General features: G+C 33.6%; 1 protein-coding gene across 1 annotated transcript in view; it reads right to left on the reverse strand.

The window, feature by feature from the left end:
• LOC148272577 (uncharacterized) overlaps positions 1-22758 on the reverse strand; it is a 118885-nt gene that overhangs the window by 37096 nt on the left and 59031 nt on the right. Inside the window, exons 2-3 of the mRNA XM_088239859.1 lie at positions 19047-19432; positions 14252-15057 (exon numbers count right to left, since the gene is read on the reverse strand). Of these exons, the coding sequence (XP_088095985.1) occupies positions 14252-15057; positions 19047-19372 (1132 nt within the window). The 5' untranslated portion in view covers positions 19373-19432. The remainder of the gene's footprint in view (positions 1-14251; positions 15058-19046; positions 19433-22758) is intronic.

Genomic DNA, 22758 nt, shown 5'->3' on the forward strand with positions numbered 1-22758 from the left:
TAACTAATGAGTTGATATAATGCTATTTTAATGAGTTTAAGTATTTTATTTTATTTTTAGTGTCCCATCCTTATTGAGTGTGGTTTTGTAAATAATGATTTCTGAAAAACAAAGGGTAAAAAGTCATTAGTAAAATTATATTACAATGGGTAAAGTAATGGAGAATGCACGTGTGTTATCTGTTACATACAATCATGGTCTAATAATAAAGATAATTCAAATTTTGCCAATCATTTAATAGAAAATAAACATTCCTTTGAATTAAAAAATAATGTAAAAATAATTCATATTGCACCTAAAGGCCATAAACTTGACAAATTAGAAATTCTCGAAATGAATAGATTAAAAAATAAACCCGACGTAGAATTACTTAATGAACAGATAACACATGTGCATTCTCCATTACTTTACCCATTGTAATATAATTTTACTAATGACTTTTTACCCTTTGTTTTTTAGAAATCATTATTTACAAAACCACTCTCACGAAGGATGGGAAACTAAAAATAAAATAAAATACTTAAACTCATTAAAATAGCATTATATCAACTCATTAGTTAACCCAAAGAAATTTTTTTGATAATGATCCTTAAGATGAAAATAACTTTATTTAATTTACTTACATATAACTTTGAATTATCTATCCTTATCTCTGTTTTGTATAAATACATTTAACTCTTTAATAAAGATACATTTAACTCTTTAGAATTAAATATGCTTAAAGATAATACAAAGAGAGATGTAAGATGGTATACATTTTTAAGAAAGTAAAATTATAAAAAATTGTTCGATTTTCACGGCCGATCAGATGTTAAAAAATTCTATGGCAGTAGAATACTTTCGGCGAGTAGGGTAAAGCCTGCTTTTCATGCATTCCACCTTAGCGAGAAAGTAATGAGTTATATTATCTGTTAGTGCAGTCGTACACCTGAATGGAAGATAAAGGTAACCGGCTCTCCTACCTGCCTGTGCCGGGGTGATAGCGGAAAGCGGGCGCCCTACTTCACACAACCCAACTCGGCAATACTGTGTTCATTTGTTAACCCTACAATGCGCAGCTAAATTAAATAAGAAAAATTGTTGAAATTTATCTGCTAATTCAAATTTAAAACACACATTCGGTCATAATATTAATAATTACAATACGCGTTATTCAAGGAATCTTCATGTGTCTAAGTTTCGCTCAACAAAGTTTGGCAGTAGGTCCTTGGAAAATATTGGCCATTCCGAATATAATAAACTGCCTGATGAGCTAAGACACGAAAAACTCAATAAAAAATCCAGAAGTCTCGCAATTAAAAAATATTTCTTAAATCTTTTTGATATTGATAATTATTAATGTAGTTTACATAAGACGGTGTTTTATGTTTCTTATACAATAATGTTTTCTTTTATTTCGGATGTATTAATTTGTATGATGTTATGTATTGTCAAAAAAATGTTTTTTCTTATTTACGGTCCCAAATGAGTTTCTAATAACTCCTGGGAGTATAATATGTAATTTTAGTATTATATGTTTTATTAATAATAATAATAATAATTACAACAGAGAGAAAAAATATTTTTGAAGAAGGAATATAAAAGTTGACACATTTACAGGTCTAAGATTTATCTATTCATGACAAAATACAAGGTTTTTAAACTTTACATATTACATAACATTAATAATAATAATCAAAGTTTATTAACAGAAATAACAATAACTTTATCTACTACATAAACACTTGGGTAATAGATTTCTCTGGATCATGTCTAGTCTGCCTAACTAGGTACAACCTGTTTTAAGGCAGACATTTTTATGCAAAAATAAACAATAACATTACTCAACATTATTTTTGGTACGTGTACTTGTACAAATCTGGATTTTCTCCCAAGGGGGAGTAGGTATATATTTTTATTTATATCCCTACAGAGATGAGGTAGAATTTTTTTCAAATTCAGGATTATGGATATTCGAGCGTTTACAGGGCTTATGACCTGTCATTGGCTGGGTGAAGTGGCCACTTTAAGTACTACAACATTCCCCATTCCGCTTATTAGCGAATATCCACACCGGTAACATTTTTGATTTTTGTATTTATGTTATGAATTTGAGAAACCATCCACAAGCGAGTTGGAGGGCCATCTATGTATTGATATTGAAGTTAAGTATTTTAATTAAGCAGATTACTTTATTTTATGTAGTTAAGACTCTTCATTATATTCGGATATTCGCTAATAAGCGGAATGGGGAATGTTGTAGTACTTAAAGTGGCCACTTAACCCAGCCAATGACAGGTCATAAGCCCTGTAAACGCACGAATATCCATAATCCTGAATTTGAAAAAAATTCTACCTCATCTCTGTAGGGATATAAATAAAAATAACATTACTACCTACTTGAATGTACTATACAGTTATACAATATTCATTTATTAGGAATTTATTTTTAGTAAATTTTCCGATTTTTCTCGACCTAAATCCAGTAACCATTTTTTTACGAATTTGTTCAATTGAATCCGGGTCATAGTTTTGCAATCTTTGGGTAACATATTGAATATTTTTGGGCCCATTACATATTATATTTGTACGAAATACTCCCAATCAGCAAACGTGCTGGTATGAAGGGATATTATAAATAATAACGCAATAGTTTAAATAAAAAGTCGATAAAATAACATCACATATCACTCGTCACACGGGCTGTAGAACTGTTTTATTTAGGTGTTTTTTAAGTACGTATATGTTTGGTATATTTTTTAGGTCATTAGAAAGTGAATTGTAAAAATTTATTGCTGTATACAAAAAACTGTTTCTTTTTCTGTTGGTCCTAGGATGTTCGCAGGTTAAATTATTTGATGCTCTTGTATTTATTTTACATATGTTGTAGTTAAAATTAAATTTAATATTTGTCTTTATTTTATTCTTTTTCATCTTAAACATATTTTTTTTTTCTGTGTAGATTAATTCCTCTAGAGTGAGCATTTTTGTTATTCTATATAAATCTGTGGTTCTAGTATATTTATTAAAATTAAATATTACTTACTTATTGTCCTTATGGATAATGGAAGTAGATTGTTCACTTTAACCGAGTAGTGGGCCAATCCTCATTGACTGAAGGTTGTATTTATTTTTTTGCAGCATCAGGGTGGAGTATCTAGTAACTCTTGTATTTGTAACGGAAGGTAGAGAATAATAAAGTGCGTAAGGTAACAAAGCTTTTACAAAAAGTTGTTTTATAGATTTTACATTAAGATTTTCAAGTATACCGAGGGAGCTAGTGGTGACTGGGACTCTTAAGATAATTTTTATTAAAGCTTTTTGTACAATTATTATTTGCTTGATCAGTATGTCATTGGATGGTTCATAACAATATTTTACTGTACCTACGCTGCGACGGCACCTAAAGCGTAAGACTACCAAACCTTTCAGTAACATAGTTTCGAAATTAAGTGTCCTATGCATCGATGAGTGCGTAAAATGAAAAACTAGGAATAACCATGTTATTTTAATCATTATTTATGTTTTGGTAAAAAAAAATCGAGTCGTATTTTATCTTATCAATGTCACGAAAGGGTTAACAACATTGTGCGACTTGTAACCACGATGTACAAATAATGAACATTAATTTAATGGAGATAGTATCACTTAGTTCATGACATAAAATACATTTTGTGTGATTCTTATAGGCACAGATTAAAACAGCTTAATTTAAACCAGCGTTTTTCAACCCGGGGGTCGCAAAGTTTTGCTTGGGGGGTCGCAGTCACAAGCAAAGCAAAAGGTTATTTTTAACTCGTAAAGAGGTCGCGTATTCAAAAGAATGAAATTTACTGTCTTATAATAGAAAATACATTCAGATGCAGATTTGTTACAACAGAGAGGGAAAACATTTAGAAAATACATTATCTTATATTTAAAAAGGTCTTTGTTAAGGTATACTTAAAAAGGAAAAACAATTTCGTGGTAATATTTATAGTAGGTGCCGAGATATTGATTAATTAAGTGCAATGAGCATATATCATGGATTTTTTTATTAGCTAATAAATTAATCTAAAAATCACAAGCCGATTGGTACTATATTTATTAAAATCTGTTAAGAAATAAGCGAGATATAAAGGATTAAATTCTAGTAATTTAAATGGTGCCAAAAACAAACGATTCGTGACGTCATCCAGTATGACGTTTTCGAATGTTTTGTGAGGTCATTGGATTTTTTTTCATCAATGTCTATGGATTTTATAGAGTATTGTAGATAGCTTCCTTTTTCTGTGTGGTTTGTTTATATTTACGGGGTCCTGTCACTTATCAAACGCTACGATTTGTGATTTATAATTTTCATGATAAATTGATAAGTCAATTTATCATTATCATAATAAATTAATATCTAGAAAAGATTGAAAACCAAAAAATAATAAAAGAAATTCGAGATATAAGACGTAATCCGTTTTCACTTTCATCTGTCAGTGCCTGGAACTGGAGTGTGGAGTGGGTAAGGAGGGGTCTTAAGATGATATGTATAGACAACTCTCCTTATATTTCTATCCGTGGCCTGTGGCATTACCAACATTAAAATAAGTCCATTACTCGTGGACTTCTGTGAGAAAATTTATTACCAACTTACAAAACGATCGTTTTCGAAAGACCTTATTTTCGAAATGAAAATAATGAATGAAAATATTCATTATATTAACACTAGGAGAATCTTAAAAAAACTTTTATTCGTAGAGTAGGTTAAATCCGATATTCCTAACAAGTGATAATACCCTATTTGCAACGCCGCGCCACCCCGGTTACATGACAGGAACGGGCGGGTTATAATAAAGAAATCAAAACACAAAGAATCTTCCTCTTGTTCTTAAGTATTTTTTTCTCGTTAGTTTACCGTCTGCGTCTCTGTCAAAAAATGCACTTTTTCTCTCCATCTGGTCTCAATTAGCACTTCAACTCCGAGATATATCCTTGGCATTTAATATAAGTCTTCAGATAGCATCAGAGTAAAGGTCGTTGGCGGTTTTTGCAATGGTGATCTCACGGGACAAACTTTTACTTGTTGCTGAAGAATCCACTTAAAGATATTGTGGGTGATTACGTCGCCGTCGATAGCCGAACCTGATGTCAATTATTTCGTTTTTATTGCACATCTTGTTATTTGGCCTTCAAAACATGATTGTAATTATTTCATTAGATTATTTATTTCAATTTTTTTCATATACAGAATTAATGAAGACTTGTAGGATCATGATATTAAATTTATATACAATACAACAACAATAACAACAACAAACCATCACGCCGTTTCCCCGTAGGGGTAGGCAGGGAGGATAGAACGCCATAACACTCTATCTTGGCATACAGACCTCGCTTTCTCTACATTCATACATCTTCTTATGCACGCACGCCGATTATTACTACTTTTGACATGTCCATCTTCAAGTATTTGATGGACTTGATCGTGCCATGTCTTTCTCGGTCTTCCTCGTTTTCTGCATCCATCAACATTTGCATCGTAGATCCTTTTAGTCGTTCTTTCGCTGTCCATTCGCTCTACATGTCCAAACCAACGCAGCACCCCTTTCTTGATTCTGTCAATAATGCATGTCTCAGCCTTACACACTTCACGGATCTCGACATTTGTGCACCTATCATACATCGTTTTACCACACATTCGCCTGAGGGATCGCATTTCGACAGCATTCAACCTACTTTCATCATTATTTTTCCAATTCCATACTTCGCTCCCATACATTAGAGTTGGAACTAGAACTCCGTTGTGAACTGCTAGTTTAGCCTCCTGCGATAAACATTTGTTTGCCAAAGTAGATTTTAGTGCACCGTTCACCCTGTTCCCGGCACTCACCCTCCTTTCAATATCTTTATCGGCCTTTCCGTCCCTAGTAAACATACTTCCCAGGTACACAAATTCTTCTACCTGATTCAGAATATCTCCGTTCACGCTGATCTCACATTTAGTTTTATTTTCATCCCTTTTAAAAACCATCACTTTCGATTTATCAACATTCATAAGCAAATCGCGTTTCTTGCATACCTCGTAGACTTTTGTTACTAAGAATTGAAGGTCTTCTTTGCTGCTAGCAAGAAGCACGACATCATCCGCATATAATACAATATAATAATATTTTATTTATAGACACATTGAGAAATGTAAGAAGCCCTACCTGGTAAAAGGTTATGCCTACCATGCAAAGTCTCGGGTTCGTTTCCCGACATAGCTGACATGAAAAATTTGAATCGGGTTGTGGTACCTTGGCTAGTATCTCGGAATCACGGTTCAAAGGTCAGTGGTTGGAATCCCACTCTACCCAACTTGATTCCCATTTTCTCAAAATGAGTTATTTACAACTCATTGAAAATGGCCTTCAAAATGAAATATTTGGGTAAATCATAAGAACGCAAATATTTCTTTTATATAAAAAGAAAAAAAAACACATTTATTTACCGATGCGTTTTTACACTAGAATATAGAATAATTCATTATACCTGGACTGGTACCTGAAACGTAAGACTGATCATCTTACTTTCAAGTAACAAAAATTATTAAGATACACTGCGATTGGTGTCCCAATGGAAAAACCCCTTAAAAAACTATTATAAATATTTTTTTTATTTCATTTTCTTTCGCTTTCACAAAACTTACACAAAAACATTTTTAATGTACAGAATACTGATTTTAAAAATGTCGGTGTTATATATTTTTATATTTAATGTTTTTAAAAATATCTTTTGGATCAGAGCGAAAAAAAACAAGTACTTAAGAAAATGTCATATATTTTAGATTATTTATTTTTAAACAAGCATAGTTTTTATTTTATATTTTGTGTTCATCATAATAATAATTAAGAGAGTGTAATTAAAATGCAAAGTACAAATTATATCGGAGAAAATATGTCTACACACTTATTGATAAACAATAAATCTTGTTATTTAGATACTTAAAACAATCAACACAATTTCGCTTTCTAGTTCTAGAGTAATTTACTATTTAAAAAATACACTTTTTCAAATTTAAATCGTCCCTCGTGCTTGCAAGGATTATAATTAGTAAAAATGCAACATTTCAAAAAATGATTTAAAAAACATAAAATAATAAAACAAAGTATTTTAGTGAATTGATATTAACAAATTACAACAGGGATGGAGAATACCTTAAATAAGGGAATATGGAAGTCAAGGCATTTACAGGGCTTATGACCTGTCATTGGCTGGTTTAAGTCGCCACTTTACACACTGTGTAACATTCACCATTTTGCCTATGTTTAAACATCCACATTTCCTCAACTCTTCCATTTGTTGATTTTAGTGAAGTTAAAGAGCTTAGACCTTTATTGTTGTGAAGAGATTCATCTGACTAAATTATTTCACATACTAGGTAACGCCTGAAAACAATTTTTTAATTTTTCATTTTCTTATCTTTTTTTTTTATATATACACAACTCTCTTATCCAACACCGAATTTTAAAAAAAGATAGCACATTTGGTTAAAATTTAATGCAACATTTTTTTTAATCAACATCCTGTGGACTTTAAATGCGTTAGTATGAGTTTTCTGAACGCGCTAGCTTAAGTTAAACCACCAGTATGTGTAAGTTTAGCGCACGCACCAGCTTATAAAAATCCACTAGTGTGGACCGATAAAGATAGCGTTTTAGAATCGCGGCACTTGTAAAGCTGAACTTCTTCACTCAACACTATGGATGTAAAATTACGTAATTTTACCAAAAGTCGCGGTAAAATACCGTAATTTAATAATTAGTAAAAAGTTAGTGCAAATAGCGCTTTTCCGCTATTTTGATCAAATGTATTTGATGTTCAAACGTGTATCTTAGAAATTATTGATCCCACGAAAAAATTAGGATTTTTAAGTCAATTTTACTTTCTCAGACTTTTGTATATTTTTTTTCAATAAAACTTTCAGGGACGTAATTATACACAAAAAACGGATTTTAAGCACCATTTTTAAAAAATTGTGGCATGAGCGGTGGTCGTTCAGGGTTTCAACTTAAGGTTTTACTAAGGTCCCTATGTCCGACGATGCTGTTAACTTTCAAAACATAAAAAACTTTTTTATAAAAAAAAAGTGAAAAAAGTACATACCGAATGACCCTGAATGACTCATACTTCTAATAAATCTCGACAACCACCCGATGGATCTAAAGCTGGTTTTTGCAGTCGTGTAAAGTGTCCTAAAACAAAGCTACTCGTATTAGTAATATCTTTGAAAAATAGAAATTAGTACGACAAATTCGTTTCTTACCGAAAAATACCGAAAAATACCCTATTTTACCAAAATCTGGTAAAATTCCCGCAAAATACCGCGGTAATTTTACCGCCTTGCATCTCTACTCAACGCAAGCAAAGATCATGTAAATGAGGACCTTTGCAGTCAGGTTTACAAGCAAAGCGTACTCATGATGCGAGCTAACTCCACAAGCCGCCATAGATACCGGGATAAACAATACACTCGCATGCATTAGAATCTAATTACATACTCTTCCGAAGTAACAATTTCTTTTAATTTGCGTCTACGCTATATCTGATTTGGGAGGAATGCCTTACCAACACAGACTACCGCACAACGGTGTGTGTGTATTGTCGATACAATTATAATAATGTATATGTATATTATGTACTAGGCATCATCATGCAGGGAACAGTTTATCAACTACTATTAGGACTAGTTCCACAAAAAAATATTCTTTTTTATTTTTATTTCATTTAAATTTAATTGATAAACCCTTACGGGTTTACCATTTAAATTTAATTGATAAACCCTTACGGGTTTACACACATGAAACAAAATATTTTTACTTTTAAAATTCACATTCTACTGTAAATAATAATATTTTTAGCATTTTTTGTAAAGGTTGTCTGAGTCATTTGTTTAGTTTTGTCTGGTAGTTTATTGTATAATTTCAGTCCATGGTTTATTAGTCTCGATCGTCCTTTTTTCGTTTTAAAAGGTTTTATATTATATTTTTCTGATATTCTCGTATTGATTTCATGTTTACTACAGTTTTTTCAAGTTTTAATTGTACGTCTACAATTACATCAGTGGCTAATTTATGAATAAATTTTAAGGATTCTAGTTTAAAGTTCTTTGGTTGCTGTTAGATAGGGAATGTCATATAATAACTTTAATATTTTATTTTGCTGTCTTTGTAGTCAGTTTATGTCATTTTGATTTCCTGTTCCCCATAGAAGTTGCATATAACATATTTTAGTTTTTACATACATAGGCTTCATACATTCAATTTTTTTCCTTTATTGGAACACAGTTTTTGATTTAAAAAAAAAAGACTCGATAAAGTCACCACTTTGCTAATTAAATTGTTGATATGAATTGTCCATGTCAATTGTCTGTCTATTTTAAGTCTTAAGTATTTAACATGTTCAATTTCAGTTTGTCTTTGATTATTTATGTAAGCATCTACTTTGTGACACTTTTTTCTAGATTCAAAATGGATAATATTGCATTTTTTTTCATTAAGTTTAAGTAAGTTTGTGGTTGTCCATTTAGTCAACATAGTAAAGTCTTCGTTTATGTCATTGTTTGTTAATACGTCTGTTTGATTTTTAAGTTTCAACTTAACTTTTTTGCTTAAATGGTCGCATTATATGGGTCAAATAATAAATGAAAAAATACTAAAATTATGCATATCAGATCCCCTCATGTACCAGCACTAAATCAAATGAATAAAGTAGCTCATAGTTTCGACTGCCTTCATAACGATTTTCAATTTCTTATATTTGATTAGCTAGGCATTTATAATTAAGTAGTTTTAGTTTTTTTAGTTTCTTTGGTTATATCAGTAAAGAACTACTTATGCTTTAAAAGATAAAAAATCTCCATCTTAGAACAGGCTGAGCCATGTTAGATGGAAACTATTCTAAACAGAGAACACTCCGTTTTCATTTTCTATTCACTAGCTTTATATAGATTAACTGTGACTAAATATGTATACGTAAAGAATCGGGTTGTGGTCCTGTGGCTAGTGTCTCGGACTCACAGACTAAAGGTCCGTGGTTCAAACCTTACTCTGCCACAACTCGATTCCGTTTTGTTATAGTGAGTTTTTACAACTCGTTGAAAATGGCCCTCAAAATTAAATATTTGGGTAAACCATAAGAACGCAAATATTTATTTTTATATTAAAAAAAAAAAAACTTTTTTATTCACTAAATTTATAAAATAAATAAATGGTATTGTCATATTATGTAACTGAAAAAATTGGGGTAGTTAATGAGTATGTGTATTTAAGCATTGCTATTGTTTTTTTTTTAGTGGGATAAACATATATCTAAAATATGTAACAGATTGAGGACAGTTATAGGCAGCATGTTTAAAATAAAATATTTTGTTCCAATAAACACATTAAGACTTATTTATCAATCATAAGCGGAATCAATTATTAGGTATGGTATAACCGGTCGGGGCCTTTCTTGTAAAACCAACATTAACCAAATCCAATTTTTACATAACTCGGTTATAAATTAATCAACAAATCAGCTAGAATTGATAAGGAAGAGGTACCTAAACTTTTTAAAAAGCAAAGGTGCCTGTCCGTTAATGCTTTTATATGGCTAAATTTTTGTTACTAGACATCGATTTGATTGTAACTACCAGATGTTTATACATATACACAATACAAGGCTAGAACAACGTGAAGGCTTATCAGTACCTACTACTACTACTACTACTACTACCATCACGCCATTTCCCCGTAGGGGTAGGCAGAGAGAATGGACCGCCACACACGTCTATCCTGGCATACACTCCTAGCCTCTTCCACATTCATACATCTTGTCATACATGCCCTTCGGTTCTGTCTGCTTTTGACATGACCAGACTTAAGATTTTGGTTTATCTGATCATGCCACGTCTTCCTTGGTCGTCCTCGTCTAACGTTGCCGTTCATTTTTGCCATATATACTTGTTTGACCATTCTCTCATCGTCCATTCGTTCTACGTGACCAAACCATCTCAGAGACCCTTTCTTAATCTTATCAATTATACTTGTCTCAGATTTACACTCTCTCCTGATTTCATCAGTACCGAGGTTTGTAAACAAGTATGGCCAAAGAACACTTCATTATAAAATTCCTAAAATTTTCAATAAGATTCCTAAGCAGATTTTAAAAGAAAATGTTGACAAAACTTTTAGGAAAAAAATAATTCAACGGTTATTTTATGTTAACAGTTATCTGTTTAAATTTTTAAAAATAAATTTTGTGTAAAAAATACCTATGTTTTTAGTTCTTAATAATGTTTAAATTACTTTTTATATTATTTTAACATTTTTCATAGTAAAATAAAAATAAGAAACCTGTTGACCAGCCGGTTTCGCGGTGTAGTGGGTTTCATTATTTTTTATTTTTTATTTTCCATTCATGTTTACCTTCTTAAATAAAAATAAATACAAAAAAAAACTGCATTGACATATTAATGCATAGACGCATTTTATAGAGCAAAATTAAAAAGAATGTATTGAACCAGAACTGGACTGACATGAATTTACATCTATATGCGAGAAAAGAATCTTGCAGTTCTTTGGACATATTTGGAAATATTTCCAGGGGAGCTCTGATAGTTTACAGGAAACTTTACTCCTGGGAAATGTCAAAGAGACCAGGTCGCGTGGGCGTCATCTGACAAGATGGAGCAACTTAGTCACTGAATTATCAGAACTATAAGAAACGAATGAAAACTTCCGTTTTTCCAAACACAAGACCTTCCATTCTAGAGGTCTCGGAATCGATTCCCGACATGGTTGATATGAAATACTTATTTACCATATTTTGAGTTTGTCCAAATCTCTGTAAACAAGGACTGGATTCAACTCCCTGGGGAGCTTTTAATATTAAAATATTACAACAGAGATGAAGAACATTTTGGAGAAGGTAATATAGATGTCTAGGCATCTACAGGGCTTATGACCTGTCATTGGCTGGTTTAAGTTGCCATTTTACACACCGTGTAACATTCAACATTCTGGCAATATTTGAACATCTAAATTCCTTCAATTCTTTCATCTGTTGATGTTTATGAAGCTTAAGAGCTGAAACCTATATTTATGCGGGTGAGATTCATCTAATTGAATTATTTCACCTTCATACTAGGCAACGCCTGAAAATCTTATTTTTTCAATTTCGATACTGCTTCATGGACCAGGTGGATTTATCAACAATATTTTGAGTTTGTCTAAATTTCTGTAGACAAGGACTGGATTCAACTCCCTGGGGAGCTGTTAACATTAACATATTACAACAGAGATGAAGTCAATATTTATTAATTTAAAGGGTAGTTTTCACACTAGAATATTTCATAGTCCCTGGACAGGTACCTGAAGCGTAAGACTAATTATCTTACCTTCATGGGACAAAAATGATCACGATACGCTGCAATCGGTGTATCAATGCAGTGTCCTATGCACCATTAGTTGCGGGAAAAAATGATGATGGTGAAGGTAAGCTATTGTAGTCCATTGAACAATAGAGTATTTTCAACGGTCCTACGTTTTTATTATTTATTTAACACTTTATATACATATAAGGGCGGGCATATTGCCTTAAGGAAATTTCTTCCTACCTACCCAAGCCGTTCAGTTTGAGAAAATTACAAGTACATGGACATATTGAATCTTACGATTTTATACACAATTAAAAACAAAGATTAACTAAATAATATAAAGAGAGGAGAGGGGATGTGAAGAAAAGAAGAGGAATTAAGGAACAACTTAAATATTTAGATAATGACATTTCAATCTTGGCTTAAATGTAAATAAAGAAGGGGCGTCTCTAACATTAGTGGTTAGATTATTCCATAGTCAAGCAGCTACTACTGTGAAGGAGGAGTAAGAGGAGGCAAGAAAATTAGAGCGATGACAGGATATTAAAAGGGTCCGTGTTGTGAAAGAGGTTGGATGAGCTCTCTCAGATAAACAGGCGAAGTGGGATTATTTAAAATATTGTGAAGAGAATGAAGAATGTAAATGTTTCTTCTACGCCTGATATTGAGCCAGTGTAATTGCGTGCGATATTCGGTCGATTGCGATATTCGATATGTGGTCGCATTTGCGAAGGTCAAAGATATAACGTATTTACGCTTGTTAATAAGGTAGTGTTGTCTGAGATTATATCTTCGTAAATCAGCAGTTTTGGTTTATGTTACCTCATCGTCTGGCAGGTCTGTTTTCCAGAGCAATTTCGTGTACAATTTTTACCGTCTCAATTTTCGTCCAGTATTTAAGTTGTATTGATAAACTGACCTATGCACTCGAGCACATTTTCATAAGTTAATGGCGTAGTTGTGTAGTTGAACTTCGTAGGAATATGTTCCTATACAGATGCTGCAAAAGAAATGAACCGTAATATGGCCAGTTTGTGTGAGCGAGACAGCCATGTTTCAAATTAAAATATTTTTTATGATACCAAAATGAAATTACGAAAAAACCAAAACATGATTTCTGAAAAGCAAAAGACAAAAATCAAACTCACAAAGATGGGGCAGTTAAAAATTATACACATACAATACTTAAACTCATTAGAAATATCATTATATCAACTCATTAGTTATTATAGTATATATAGTATATTGAGTGTATATATTTTATTATAGTATATATACTGAAGTTGGTTGATTTGCCAGTACAATTTATTACTAGATATGTAAAATTATTGTTTTTATTTCTAATCATATGTATAAATTATTGAGTTTGTCTTTAATTTCTTAAGGGCAGTGTATATTATAATGTACCAATTACTTATATATTAATTGCTTCCCTAATCAAAAATCCCACCGCACGCCCCTAATACTTATGTTACTTTGCTACACTTAAATGCATTACTAATAAATGTAAAAGCCCGTAGAGCGTATAAATAAGTAAATAAATAGTGATCGACCGAAGTTTTTGTTTCGGTTTTGGCTAGTTTAGGGAGTTAAACTTTACTTGATTCCACGCGATTTTTAGAAATAATTTAGCCATTAAAATTTTCCGTAGATGTTACAAGAGGTCACCCAACTCTCGGGTCAAACATCGTTTTAATGAAATGATACTTTGTTTTAGAAACAGCGGTAATAAGATGTCTCAGATAAAGCAATGAAGAATAACCCTAACGGGATTATAATCTTTATAATATTATTCTCAAAATGAAGCGTATCAAATATTAAAGAGCACCGTTAGCCGGCATTAAAATGTTTTGAATACCGCGTTAATGATTAGTACTTCGTGCAATTCAATTTGGTGAAACTTACCGCTTGACGTGTGAGGTCTCTCTGGTGATGGAGCCAAATCACTTCCGATTCCACTGGACCCTGCCGAAGACCCTACAACACCAGCACGAGTATTTCTCTTAACCCCGACTTGAGGAACTGCGGTCGGAATTCGTCTATTTGTATCGTAATCCCTCGGTGGGAGAAGCAACGGTTCTCTTCCGGCTAATCTGGTCCTCAATTCTGCTGCTAACTTCTCCGCTACTATTTCCTGCTCTGGATCAAGCCTCATTTCTGCTGGAGGTACTCTATTGTCGTGAGATCCATGCCTGATATCTCTAGGATCAATTATGTGATCTCTGTTATCGATTCTCGGATCTCTTTCAATTCTGGGATCTCTTTCGATTCTGGGATCTCTTTCAATTCTGGGATCTCTTTCGATTCTGGGATCTCTTTCAATTCTGGTGTCTCTACCGTCTATTCTTGCATCTCTGGAATCGATTCTGCTTTCTCTCGGATCGATTTTTGAATCTCTGTGATCTGTTTTTTGAGGTCTAGAATCATGTTTCATATTTCTATTATCAACTCTGGCTTCTCTAGGGATTATTCTGCTTTCTATTTTCTTTTCATATGATCCGCTTCTGTTTTCGCTTGAGCTGTGCCTTTCGCTGTACCTTGGAAGTTCAATGTCGTTTCTCGAATCTATGTCTGAAGGAATATTTTCGTCTGGAATATCCGGTTCGTCATCTTCCTCGGGCCCGAGGCCAGCGATGGCACGAAGTTGGGTGCACAACGCTTGAGCAGTTTGTTCGGAATCACACCTATATGCGTGAGCATGTAGAGGACACCTGAAAAAATAAAAAAAATAAACTTCAGAGCAAAATCAATAGGTATCATATACCACGGGAATTTATTTGAAACTTAAATGTCGGATAAACAAGAAATTAATTAATTAGTTAATTTATTTGACCACAACAGCGGATTTAAGAAAATGCAGTTAAGCAAAACTAAAATCAAAACAAGACAAATCAATACATGAGCATGAATGAACTATAATTTTAAGTTACGTACCTAATGAGGAACTTCAGTGCATTTGTTAAAATATTTTTTTTTATATATCGTATTATCAGCGTTGATTTTTTTAAAGCTTTGTATTGGTAAAAATAACTCCGCGTGTGACGTCAGAGGTTTTTCTCTGTCAGTTCTTTTGATTGGTTCGTTTACGGGTAGCAAACCAGATATTCTTCACGGCTCTCATATGATGTTGGTTCATACGAACCAGTAACGTCGTTCAAAGTAGTACATTTTTATTAAAATATTTTTGATTATTTTTTCGTACATTTTCAAGAAACTTTGCAGTACAATTTAATAACAAAATTTTTACCGCGCGCAAGAAAACATTTTTCTATCCAACTTGCCGTAGGGCTGAAGTTCCTCATTATGTAATTTATCCCATAAGTAGGTAGGTACGTAAAACTAAGTCAAAAGGTTCACAGAATTTGGCAAGGATTCTAGGCAGATCTATCTGTTCTTTTGAGTGTATAAAATAGTTCAATCAGCCACTAAACTGAGCGGTTAGGCTGTTTATTAAATGCCGGCATTTAACTAAGTGGCTAAGCCGTTCGTTGAATGAATGTCGCTCAGTCTCTTTAATTTTAATACAACAAAAACAATCGTTTTCTTTTTAAATTTATTTTGTTGTGTGAAATAATGATAGGTTATCACGTTGGACACAGGTATGAGCGAGAAATAAGTAACTATGTAATATATACCGAGTATACCTTTATGCGAGGTTTGAGAATTGTTTATATGTCATCCTTATTCTACCACTATGCCTAGGCATAATTTTATACTTAGTCTATGAGTAAGGCTCAACATGTCTTTTATCAATATTATTATTATGAATAACGTATACAGCGCCATTTTTGTAATGTAATCCCGTAAGGGCACTTTACAAAGTGATTAAAAAATACATATTTTTTTGTATTATGAGTAGCATATACAGCGCATCCGAAATCCTAATTAGCCAAGGCCTATGGAACAAATTCATTAGGGCCCGCAGGGCTGAGTATATGAGACTCGATGGGCCGAATTAACTAGCATATTGAAAATCACAGATTCTTCGCCGTTACTTGATACTAGATACCCCACCCTGATGCTGCAAAAAATAAATACAACCTTCGGTCAAAGAGCATTGGCCATCTACTCCGTTAGAGTGTACAATCTACCTCCATTATCCATAAGGACAATTAGTAAGTTCTCACAATATAAAATTGCTATTCAGAAATGGATAGTAGAGGTGGGTTGCGCACGGATCGATGAGTGGATCAAGCCAAATAGAATGTGTGAACTATTTATGAAATTTGTTCTATTGGTCTATATAAGTTGGTTATGTTTTTTATGATTATTTTAGTTTTTTATTGTTTATTATGTTAATGATAATTAGGTTAATTATATTAATTACGTTTTTTTGTTGTTAATATAATGCTTAGATTCTCGCTATTATCCGTGGTCCTGTTATAGGTCCTGTCGGATATACAGATCTGGTGGCTTCTAAAAAGAATTTCAAGGCTTTTAAAAAGTTTTGTAATCATTGCGGCGAATTGATCATGTCCAATCAATTTAATCCCAGTCAGTGAAGAATTCACTTCCCTCTCTTCTCAATCCAACGAAGTACATATTATGGACTTCTGGATTACTTTCTTTCAGCATAAAGATGCTAAGGCTACCAGATTTTAGAGAGCTCCTTCGGGCAGCTTTTCTCGTTTGACAACGAGCAAATTATCCGTGTATGTGGGCACCGCCAAGGAGACTTATGTCCTCAGATGCGGTGTGCGGTATGTGGTGGGCAAGCTTTTAATATGTTAACTTTGTTAAATAGCTAATCTTAAGCATGTTTCACATTTTGCAAAATGTTTCCCTCGGCACGGGACACCCCAGTGAGGAAACATTATTTTGTATAAAAAAAAAGAATACACACAATGTAAAAGTAGAAGTAAATAAATAAAATAGCTTACTAACAGAACTTTTTGTGTAGATATTGGTAATATTATATTTGTAAATTTTGTGTCGTTTTGGTAGCATCATTCTGAGGGACAAATTCTTCTTTATCACATTCAGATTGCTCTGAACAACAAAAAATGTATGGCCTAAATGAGGGATATTTCAAGGTGCTCAAGATCCTAAACAACCGATGCCCGAGGCCGATCAACTGAGGCCCGAAGGGCCGAATTTAGCATGGAACAGTCGGGGACAGCCGTCTGTCGCCTGCTAGTAAAAATAAATATTTTTATAAAAACTAACTACTTTGAACGACGTCAACGGTTCATATGAATCAACCAATAATAAGAGAGCTGTGAATATTCGTGTTGCTTACCGCAAACGGACCATCGGCAAAACTGACAGAGAATAAGCGGAAGAGAACCTCTGACGCAACACGTCGCTGCCCTCGTTCTTGAATGTTCAATAGACTATTTTGCAAATTGTACAAAAGACATTTTATTTGTTTTTAAAGTCAAATCAGTGAGTGGAGATTGGCACTCAAAAAATGCTGAAAATACTATTTAATAACTAATAAAATAATTTTTATTTAGCCACAGGAACGCGTAATAAGATAATGAACATATTGGCATTCATAACTTTATTTTTTAAATGGTCTATTGAACATACATGAATTATAGTCCTTAAAATGTAACATGATTAGAATGACAGTTGTCAGACAAAGTGACGACACAACTTTGTAGTAACGTCAAAGGATTTATTTATATTGATACACGAAAAATCATTTGTATCTGGCGTGTTAATTTATTTTTTTATAACACTGCTTGAAACATAAATCAACATTAATATATAAAATCTGCTTTAAAACTAAAATAAACCTAATTATTAGCGACGTTCTTACAAGGTTACATCATTTTGCAAAAACGTTAAGAGGTGAGACAAATTGATCGAATAAAAAAAATATTCGTTTGATATTGTTCATGTAAAAAGTAAAAATGTCTCATTTTTGGTGAACAATTATGTTAAACACACCATAATCGACTTGTTTTTTCGTTTTTCATATCAATTTTCGGAAACAGAGTTTCAGGATTGCATGAAATAACTGATAAAATCGATTTAATCAGTGATCAGTAATTTCCCATCACTAATAAAATTAGTTTGACAGCTGTCATTCTAATCAAGCTATATTTTAAGGACTATAGAGCAGCGACGTATGGGTTTTTCAGAAACACAAAACTTTAAAAAATCAAAGCGCTACTTAACACGATATATAAAATTTGAAAAAAAAAATTTTCCTTAGTTAAATAGGTTATAAAAACTTATAAAAAACTTTCTCACTCTCCGGTTGCGGCACAACAATAAAAATAAAATTTATTATTTATTTTTTTAGTTTTTATTTAAATTTCATTGATAAACCCTTACGGGTTACAAACATTTAACAAAATATTTTTTACTTTTAAAATTCACATTCTACTGTTAATAATAATATTTTTAACATCTTTTGTAAAGGTTGTCTGAGTCTTTTGATTAGTTTTGTTTGGTAGTTTATTGTATAATTTCAGTCCATGGTTTATTAGTCTCGGTTCTCCTTTTCTTGTTTTAAAAAGTTGTTTATGATATTTTTCTGATATTCTCGTATTGTGTTCATGTTTACTACAGTTTATTTCAAGTTTTAATTCTTCGTCTACAATTATTTATGAATAAATTTTAAGGGTTCTAGTTAAAAGAGTTCAGTTACATTTAATTGTTTAGTTTGTTTAAAAAGTTCTTTGGTTGCTGTTAGATAGGGAAGGTCATATACTAACTTTAATATTTTGTTAATATTTATGGACTTTACCTGGTGGCTGGATTGTAGAGTAGCAATATACACACGACCGCGTCTCCTTTCGATCTCGCTTCGGTCACGCTATCAGCGGGCAGCAGATGCTTCACAGTTCTTCCGGCGACATTCTGCACTATCTTCAACCCCCTTCCGGACACCTGCAGGGTGACTTTGGTGGGCGGAGAAGCCGGGTTGGCGGTCGAAGCGGCCCTCGCTTCGAGCCTGGCCAACGCTGCCAGAGCCTGTCTGGATCCGGTGGCACTTCTCGCCTCCTGAGCACCCAGAAACCACACGTAATAAGACGACTTCTTCACGTCTTTCTTGCCGACTCTTAAAGCCATCGTGGAAACTGGTAACTGGGTCCGTTCTTAAGGCATCGCTGATGAAGTGGGTGGAGCGACCTGAAAAATATGATAAATTAAAAATTGAGGGCATCGGAAATATGTACAAGGAAGTGGTTTTCAGTGCCAGATAAAAAATCTTGACCAGACCAAATACGATTTTTGTTATGACATAAATAACAAATATGTTAAGAGTACTGAGTTAAATTATAAACAATTCATTAGATTAGATCAAAATATAAAAAGCAAAATAATATAATTTTATAGAACAGAACAACAGATTTTCTTCGAGTATCTAATAGAAAACTCCAAAATTGATGCAATTAAGTCTATCAGAGATTTAAGAGTTGTTTTGGACTATAAACTGACATACAACGAGCATATAGATAACACAGTAAATAAATCACTGAAATTACTTGGCTTCATTAACAGAATATCCTCTGATTTTACTAATGTCCGTACAATCAAAACTCTTTATTGTTCAACTGTTCGCCCTCTTCTAGAATATGCCTCCGTGGTCTGGTCTCCATTCTATGTCAATCACATTGAATCAGTCCAACATCGCTGGCTTCAAAAAGTAGCGTGGATGCTTGGACTAGAGAGGTAATTATTCTCATGCTGATATAGAGTCAATGCTCAATATTTCTAGTCTACAAAAACGTAAAACTAATATTGATTATGTACATACATATGTTCGGCATACTAAATGGTATAATCGATGTTCTATCATTAATGGGATACCTTAGTAAAATTTCATACTCTGACTCGTAGGTTGAGAAACAATGAAGAACTGATCATCGATCAGCATAGAGCAAACTATAGCCCTAATTCTCCAATGACCCGTTTTTGTCGTATTGTTAACTCAAGACAAGATCTGGACTTTTTTTAGCACTAAATAAATAGTCCAGATCTTGTCTCGATGTCCCGTATGTTTTTCAATGCTTCTTTTCCTTTTTTTAAAAATGTTTTTAACTATTATTTATTGTAATATTTTTGAATCATAGCGATAATATATGGGTACGCGCATTCTACAAGATTCGAACTTGGAGCACTTGTCCCGCGACCTAGTGACACAGTTCACCAGCTACCACCCGCTGACCGCCCCCAGCTAAGCGGAAGGCGGGAACCCTGGAATGCGGTCTTCTTAATTTGAAATTACGAAAAAAGCAGGTGAATTGGGCGCGTGCGTCGATATAAAAATTTACCCTGTCAAAAGTTATTAGGATATGCGGCGAGCGGTTCGATGAATAGGTATTTGAATATATTAATTTGTTGCAACAGCGAGGGAAAACACCTGGTATAATACCTGTCATTGGCTGGTTTAAGTAGCTACTTTACACACTGTGTAACATTCATCATTCTGCCTATGTTTGAACATCCACATTTCCCCAACTCTCCCATCTGACGATTTGTGAAGTAAAAGAGCTGAAACCTTTATCATATGGGTGAGATTCATCCGGCTAAACGCAGGCAACGCCTAAAAACAATTTTCCAATTTTTCACTTCTTTTTTTACAGGAAGTTAATTCAACAATGTTTTGAGTATGTCATTGGCTGGTTCCCTGGGGGGAGATCCAGTCGGTCTGCAAGCGTTTGGACATACTCAAAATACTGTTCTATTTGAATATAGTATTTCTGTCAGTCTCTCGCGTAAGCCTTCCCGAATACTGTGCGAAAAAAAACTATTTTGAGTGTTTTTTTAAGAAACAATTTAAAAAAAGAAATTTTCAGGGTCAGCAAGTTTTGCTTTAGAAAAAAAAAATATTTTTATTTGTATTTTGGTAAACCAATTTTCAGCGATGATTTGTGGACATATGAACGGCCTGTGGAACCTTAACGTGACCATTTATTCGGCTCCAAGAGTGCTATTCTGAACCACTCTCGCGGCACGAGAAAACAGTTTTTCCGTGTATTTTGTATGTGAATACCAGCCCTGGTAGACCGAGTCACGTTCTCAGTTGTAACGGGAGTAAGTCTCATTCAGCGTGTCCACATCGCGGGGGTAGGCACCTTTTATTTCAGTACACAGAAGCGTTTAGGTGGCTAACTTTAGATGGGACCCAGCATTGCGAGGTATAACGCGATCCCTTGAACGGATGAAGACCTCAACAGCTGTGATGGTTGAGATGAAGTGTATCAGTACGGCGGAATGGGTGGTAGGGCACATGTCTTCTCTCAAGCCACCCGGACAAACTTTGAGCTTTGGGCTGTTGGGAGACAGCGGCTTCAGGAAGAACGCTGTGTTGAGAATGGCAAAGGAGAATCAATAGTCAGCAGTGGTATCCTTAGTCCCAGTAAAGAAGAAGGATGACTGTCTTGGCGTCAGATGGCAACAAGCCGTATAAAAACAAACCAAACAATAAATCTACCAGTCCGACATTTAGACTAAGGACCGGGAGGGTTGACCCCAAGTAAATGGGACATATAACCAGGGCCGCGATTATGATGGGAAGCTGAAGACGTCATACCTTCACCATGATGGTAATGTTGAAGATAAATTCTCCCCAGTGATTACGAGGATACACTACCGACCCCCTACCTTCAAGTTTTGGGTAGGTATATCGATATGTATTAAGGGGAAGCTTACGTTACAATACACATGTCTACGCACTAAAGTTACAAATCTTTATTATGACGTCATTGTTGAAGATGAATTCCCCCGAGCGATTACGAAGATACACTACCGACCCCCCACCTTCATGTTTTGAGGTGTAGGTAGATCGGTATGTACCGACGGGTACGATACCCCACGGTACACCTATCTACTTAAAAAAGAGAGAAAAAAAATTCTCCGCCGAGCAGTTTTTGCTTTAATTACAATGTATTCAATTTTTTATCGTTCTGAGGTGACCAGTTTTTGCTTTAATTACAATGTATTCATTTTTTTATCGTTCTGAGGTGACCAGTTTTTTTCATAAAAGCCTTTTTACAATATGAGAGATAAATAAGTAAATTTAAAATTCTGACATAACTGTCGGTTTAAAAACAAACGACTAGATGCAGAGATGACGTGGCTAGATTCCCCCCTATTAATATATAAAAGCATCTAGTTTTAAAAATGTTTCTACAATAAAAAAATAATTGAGTTATTATATTTTTTACATATGCTTTACTATCTTCTTATGTCAAAAGAGACGCCTTTGTAATAACTCGGTAGATAAATACACATGAATATTAAGCATACCGTCTTGGTAATTGTCAAAAATCATATGAAAATCATGTTCAAGCAAGCATTTTTTGTTGGAATCAGGATTCATTGGAGTTTTTAATTTCTTTGAAGCGGCCACTTTTTGTCATAGAAGCCTATTAAAAATATAAATGAGAACTTTTTTAAATTTTAACGAAGTGAGGAACGCGGACTAAACTTTTGGGGTCATTCATCGATTG

This window comes from Micrasema longulum, unplaced genomic scaffold (assembly GCF_059751315.1).
Source record: "Micrasema longulum isolate JH-2025_06_02 unplaced genomic scaffold, ASM5975131v1 h1tg002284l, whole genome shotgun sequence".
Classification (NCBI taxonomy): Eukaryota; Metazoa; Arthropoda; class Insecta; order Trichoptera; family Brachycentridae; genus Micrasema; species Micrasema longulum.